At 40.5% G+C, this 7166-nt stretch overlaps 1 protein-coding gene across 1 annotated transcript in view; it reads right to left on the minus strand.

The window, feature by feature from the left end:
- Positions 1 to 475: 475 nt before the first annotated feature.
- Positions 476 to 7166, minus strand: part of diaph2 (diaphanous-related formin 2) — a 420052-nt gene continuing 413361 nt past the window's right edge. The window contains exons 30-31 of the mRNA XM_016477051.1: positions 5728 to 5749; positions 476 to 3133 (exon numbers count right to left, since the gene is read on the minus strand). Of these exons, the coding sequence (XP_016332537.1) occupies positions 2998 to 3133; positions 5728 to 5749 (158 nt within the window). The 3' untranslated portion in view covers positions 476 to 2997. The remainder of the gene's footprint in view (positions 3134 to 5727; positions 5750 to 7166) is intronic.

Here is a 7166-nt window from a genome sequence, read left to right on the forward strand (position 1 = left end):
TTTCATATATCTGCTGCTTGCTTAAATATTTTTTATGTTCTACCACAAGATATGAAAACTGACAGACTGGTTCTTTATTGACTGTTCACCTGGCTGCAGTCTTCTGCTCTTGTCTACACAAGTCTATCAAAATCATCTGACTGATCGAATGTCCTGATGTTTGCAGTGTTGAGTTCAGTTAGAACAAAACCATTCTGATTTTCAGACAGAGACAGCATTTGGTGCTTTAGGGGCTGGTTAGAACACAGTGTGAGTCTGCATAAGAGAAGGCATAATTCATAACTCATTATGGAAATAACACTCAAAAAAGAAACACTTTTTTTTTTGTTGTTGAGAAAGTGGTTATTATTTAGTATGATATTCTGTTACATACTCGGGAACAGTGTGCATAACCATTTTCACTTTCTTTTTTAGTCACAGATAAAAATAAACTTAAAAGATGTTACAAATATAAATTGCTTATAAGACAATAAACACAATGTCAAGGAGAAAAAAAAGGCAGAGCTATGGAGTCGTACATTACCTAAAAAATAAAACAATGTCCTGAGACAGTTGCAGTTGTTCTCACCCATTTAACTTTGATCTTCTTCCAAGCGCCAATTATAATGTGAGGGAATAAGAGAGAACTGGAGGAGACTTCGGAGAGAATGGCGATTGAATCACTTGTCAAGAACGGTTACCGCACATGCAAAAAGTCTATTTTGGCAATGATATGCAAAGAAATCACAAATTAAAAGATAGCTCCAGGTCTATATTTAACAAGTTAAAGTGCACCATCATACAATCTGAACCGAGAATATTGAACAAATGTGAATAAATGAGACAGCAGAGGACCCAAATTGGCACTTGTAACTTCATATTTTCTTGCCTGCTTCTGGTCTCTGCCTAACATCCAATTAAAATATTGGATCTGACTTAAAATGTTACACAGTCAGTCACCTGTAGACTCTAACCTGCATTAGGATATAATCTCTATCAAATACACAACACGTATATATTAGCCTATAGTAATACACAAGTTTAACACCAATATCACAGATGGAGAGGAAGATCACTGGTATAAAACAATGTTTTCTTAGGAAAGAGGGGGGAAAAAAATCTATAAATTACACAATTTTGAAGAAAATTTCATAAACACCGATTCCTAAAGAAAATATATTTCTACCCAAAAAAGATGACAAATTCTCTGGTGCCAGTGCCTCTGCCAGTCACATAATATATGTAGCTGAAGTCTGACTGGGAAATAACAATGCATGTCGGAGGTGTCTGCACTGACAGTGTGTGGATGCTGTAATTACCATTAACATGAGTTTAAAATAACCGATAGTGAGAGCCATGAGAGCCGAGCGCAGCTTCTGTTGTGTGGTGTTGGAAACCATTCAAAGGGCAGTTTTAATTAGAAAAGCAAATCAATGGATTGCGATTCGCTGCATCTCGACCTTTCCTCTCTCTCCTGAGAGAGTGTATGACAAACACAGTGTGAGGAGAAAGCCTGACTAACAGTGGTTTGTTTAACAGTACTGTGTTCTGTACTCTATACACTTGCATTGGGTGCTCAAACTTAACATATTCCCCTCATTTACAAATGCAGAAGATTTCAGCGTGGCACGTACCAGTATGTGAGTCAGTATGACTCCAGTCACCCATAAGAGACTGTTTTACATACTGTTGCCTGCGGTGTTATGGACGGGGGGGTGTTGGGGGATGAGTCCCCTCACTCATGCCACAAGCAAGAGTGAGGGGAGGTGGAGGAAAGATTTAGCTAATGGTTTTCACATGAAGATAGCCACCATGTTGTGAACATCGCCTCACTGTCGCTGTCTACGGCTGTACGTCCTCATATCCAACCCTCACTAGAATCGGGTTAATGTTCACATATAAAAGGCTTCAGGCGAAATCTGGCAAACTGTGAATAAATACATATTTTGCAAATTGTGAAAGATACACTTCGAAACTAAATCTGATAAATACTCTTCTTTGTAATGTTTTGGATATTTTTCAGTGCTGAGATGGAGAGGTAAATGCAGCAGGTCAGTAAGAGAGAGCTCTTAAAGATGACCAGTGGATCTTGAAAAAACACTAAGCTACAGTTCACTAAAATACTCTTCTACGAGAGGGCTAAAAGCTAAAAGCACAGTGACTTACAAAGAAATCACGAAGAAAACCTGTGACATGTTTGAAAACTGGCATCTCTTTGATTCGCATTTGCTTCACATATCTGCAGATTCACTTAATAAAACCTTTGCCTCTGCAAGAGAAACGTCTACAAATCTTTGAAGTGTTTACCGTAGATAAAGAGCAATATCTTTCAACCACCTCAGGTACCTTGTGGCACTGGCAGCTCTTACACAGCACAAATGTGTACACACGGTAGCACTAAGGCTAATATCAGCAGCTTTTTCATGTCGCTACATATATAGGATCTGTAATATATAAAGAGAGGTGGTGATCAGAGATTAAATGGCTGATGGTGGGAATTACAGACTGGCAATATTCTTTTTTTCTGTCAAAAGAAGGGGGCAGGCAGAATCATTCAAGTCAAGGTTTTGTTCAATCAACACTGCAAATAAAGTCCCTTTGCTGATATGCATACAGAATCATGCAGTCCTTTATGGCGTTTTTGGCCTTTTGTCAACAAGAGCGTGTTTGTGCGTCGAAAAATCCAATAGCGAGAGATCAAACCGCAGCCAATCATTGATTGTTTGCAGATAGCAAGGTGGACGTGAGCCAGATCAGGGGAGTTAGCTTGGTGAGATATAAACAGAACCGGCGTAATCATGAAAATAACAAACAAAAAAACACCGCTAAATTGGATAGGCCCAATGCACAAAGAGTATGAAGTATATAAGGCTTCAGAGAGAAGTGAGGGTCAAGTGATCCTGTGATGAAGCGTCTGGAGCTGTGACGCACATCTTGAGGTTTGTTCTGCGTTCTGTATGCATGTACGTGTGGATGTGGATGTATGCGAATGCCGAAGGGCTCTTTCTCCATTCCTCTTCAGCCCTCCTCAGTGTTGTCCCCACTCTTGGGTCTTTGGCACTTGGCAAACGTCCTTAGCCGGCAAGCGATCATCGGACCATAGGGTTTGCATTGTGGCGCGAACGGGATCTTTCCAAACCAGTGCGATGGTTGTCTGTTCAAAAAGAAAGCATGGGAGAAGACCAGTTAGGTGTGTTCACAACCGCAGCAGACAAATATGAAACATGGGAGAAACGGGAGCGCAGTTAATAGTTTGAAAGAAGACGGGGAACAACATTAGACACAACAAAGGCAAATGATTAAAAAGAGAGCAACATAAGATGGTCTGGAGTCAGCTGCTTCTTGTCTGGTGTCATAGTAACACCATTGAGCTCCTGCTCCGGTCTCGTACTTGAGAGATCCTCCACCTATAACAACACAGCCTGGAGAAGAGACACTTAATGGGACGCACCCATACACAAGTACAAAACAGTGCGTACACAGCTGTACGTACTTATCTAAACACCCATAGGAGGTTCGTGTAGCATTTAAAGAGATAGTTCACCCAAAAATGGAAATTCTGTCATGTTGTTACAATTCAGTGGAGTCCAGTGTTGTTCAGACTTCAAGTTTCTTTGCAATTCCTTTTGTGTTCCACAGATATAAAGAAAGAATGGAATAAAATGAAGGTGATTAAATGACAGAATTGTCATTTTTGGGTGAACTATCCCTGTTTAAACTATGAGATTCTATGTTTAAAGAGGATTCTTTTTTTTTAAACTAGGCCAGTAGGAATATGATGGAGGCAAGTACTAAATGTGCTAGCTGAACTTGGCAACTGAGGCCAACCCATTATGGGATCACACAAAAGGCCCTTTCCACTCCAAACATGGTGTAGTGAGGGGCTAGGTGGGGGACATGTGGCAGGTGGAGCGGACAACCTTCCTCTTTCCCTTGCAGATTCGAGAGCCAACTCCATGCTTAAGCCGCCACACCTTTCCTACCTACCCTGGCAGGTCTACCCGTGCAACTGCCATTACTCAGTGCCAGGTGCCCATGCCACCATGGGCTGGGCATAGTTTTACGGAACAGGCCCCATTCATCATGTCAGGTAATGAGTTAGGAGCAAGTGGGCACCACAGTAAAGGTGGATTCATACTTCAAACGAAATTGAAGCCCAGCTCGTTTGCCAATGTCAGTAGCGGGGGCCAGTTTTTTTTTGTTTTTTTTTTTGTTTTGTTATTACCACCATTACAGTGCAGTCGAAAGCTCAATGTTGGTTGATTATAAGAGCAAGTGCTCTGTGCACTTCCCCTTTTTGAGTTTGCCTAGAGCCTTTTAATTCAAGCTTCAGTAGATGTATAAATCTGTCCTAACAAGGATACTCACCACAGGGGAGGGACAATGCTAATAACAAGAGGGTAATACAAAGAGATGGAAGAGATGTGGTTAGGTAGAGAGAGGAACAGATAAATGAAAAACAGAGCACAAATGGAGAGAGGAAATGTGCAGTTCTCTGCAGGACAACTTCCTCTGGCATTGGTAAAAGTTGAGGACGCTGAACTCTGAACTCTGCATGGAAAACACAATGTGAGTTGAAATGACGGCTGAGTCTTTCATCCACTTCCACTTCAAAAAGCCAAGCGCCTGAAGGCCTCCAGTCTCTTTCTCTCTGAACTGAATGGGCACTGCACACTGACAGCAGTGATAAAAACAAAGAAATTTCTAGAACTTGTCAGAGTATAGGCTGTTATTTGAGATTTTATTTACAATTTCTATAAAGGGGGCTTTTCAGGAGCATGGTGGCATACTGATAAATGTACAGTATAGGTTGAATGCAAAGTATAAGCTACTTTGGATAAAAGTGTCTGCCACTACATATGCCACTAATGTAACAACTATACTACTACTACTACTAATACTAAAATGTTAAAAGGGGAAGTAAAAATCTAAACTAATAGCCTGTGTCTACACAGAGAAAATCCTTATTGCTGAGCCATCATTCAAAAATATTGCTTGGGAAATATAGTTCATCATGTCATGACTACACGCTCAGTGTGACACCATGTAGGATGAAGAAGGGTGGGGGGGCAATATTAAACAGAGGAAGTACCCACACTGAGAGCGAGGGAGTGGATGACAGAGATGGTAAACAAATGCCTAGTCCAAACACTGCCATTGTTTTGACAATTGCTTCCAAGATGCCTATTTTGTAGGTATATTGGAAGGTGCCACAGAGACTACAGTCTTGTTGGGATCTGGGAGGGCTAGTGGCAGTTCCTCAAGTTTGTGGTCCAAATTGAAAATGGATGAAAGTATTATGGCATTATTGTTTGAGAGTGGAACATAGAGACATTTGGAGCATTTGGCCACAGAGAAAATAACCTCTAGAGAGCAACACTTCAGATAATTGCTCGAGCTCAACAGATTGAAGATGAGATTTAGATGGGGGAAAAAGTCTATGCTTCAACTAAATGGCCAGAAAAGACAAACCAACCACCCACCAAAACAGACTTTCCTCCTTCTCTTAATTTGGGTTGAAAAGCTCTCTAAGTTTCTGATCTCAGGCACTTCAGTCTAAAATACCCAATCTACAGCAACAATCACACCAACCAGCAGCGATTTCTATTGGGGGACACATAATGAAGCTATTCTCTAAAGGGTGAGCATTCACTTCCACAATAAAAATACACCACTAGACAATTTCAGGAGAACTGTGCCACTGATCACAAATCTGTCAAGTGCTTTTGGGTTTGATGGCTTTTTTACCTGCTTTTCCCGGAGGCAACGTCTTTAGGTTGGATGCACAAAGAAGAAGAATGGGAGTGAAAGAGATTCATGAAAAAATAAGAACATTTGGCTGTACGCTAGAGAAATGTCTGTATTCCAGGACTTAATTAAATTATGCTATTGTTTCTCAGTGTTTAGTGAGTGTTGATGGAGGAGGGGGAGTGAAACGTGATCAAAACGTCATAATACGTTGCAGAGGGGGATCATGGGATTAGCACAGATTGGCGAACAACACATTACTAAAAAGCACACAAACACTCACAAAGGACTGAGTAGTCGGTGTAGGCTTGTATGCCTATCCGACACTTTCACTGTATGATTGAGTGATAGGCCCCAGATGGCCCTATGTGCATTCTTCTAAAGCGATTAAACGACATGATGAATTTTGCATTACTGGCATCTGCCTGTAATTACATGAAGTTACATCATCAGGAGAGTCCTTTGGCACAAGGTTTGCTCCATGAATAACAAATAAGCTTCAATCAACAGTCGAGTAGTAACTATGTGAATAAACACAGGTAATTATGACAGTGACTCATTTACATGTTTGATGCAATTCAAATATTCAATATGTATGCAATAAATATTAAATGCGCAAAGACAAATATTTTCAAATAAACACTTTTTGGTTATGCATCTGTTGTTTCGGATAGACATTTGTGCCAAGAAAAAACACACATGCACACACACACATACCGTAAAGTGCAAACTTGTATCACTTCATATTTTTCCTGTGACAAAATGTAATAAAGGTGATTAAATCAGTGAGGGCCATATGTCAACACACAATGTTTATCGCTTGTGGGCCATAGAGGGAGGTGAGGCAGAGAGAGAGAGAGAGAGAGAGAGAGAGAGAGAGAACACACTGCAGCAGTAGCAGCTATCTACTCTTCTAATCTTCAGCATGCCTTTGCCAGACTCAAGCTCCATGGGTAATGGAGCACCAGCACCAGAAACAGGAAATATAAAGAGGATGTGATGGTGGGGAGGGTTATTTCTTTATTTGTAAGTTATGGGGCTAGGAGAGTAAAACCTACAGTTCCACAAACCAAGGTTTCCTACAAAGCTGAGAGTAATTGTTTTGAGGCAGCAGCAGAGTAAGTTGGGAAGGTTACTTCAGCTGCAGAAATGGAGAATGGAAGGTCAAAGACGTGCCTGACCCTGAGACAGCCGAAAAGGGTGCTTCTGGAACCTTGATCTGTTGTGGCAAAAATGGTAAAAGCTAAAACATACTGTAAGTGGGCATATGTGTTACAGCAGAATGTATTTTTGCTTGTTGGCTTGTTTGCTCGAGGAAGAAAAAAAATCTGTGAAGCAGAATTTATTTCATATCATCTGGTTGAAACTTTGTATACAAACAGCCAAATAAACAGCCAAATATATATATATATATATATATATATATATATATATATATA

This window comes from Sinocyclocheilus anshuiensis, unplaced genomic scaffold (genome assembly GCF_001515605.1).
Source record: "Sinocyclocheilus anshuiensis isolate Anshui unplaced genomic scaffold, SAMN03320099.WGS_v1.1 scaffold20, whole genome shotgun sequence".
NCBI lineage: Eukaryota > Metazoa > Chordata > Actinopteri > Cypriniformes > Cyprinidae > Sinocyclocheilus > Sinocyclocheilus anshuiensis.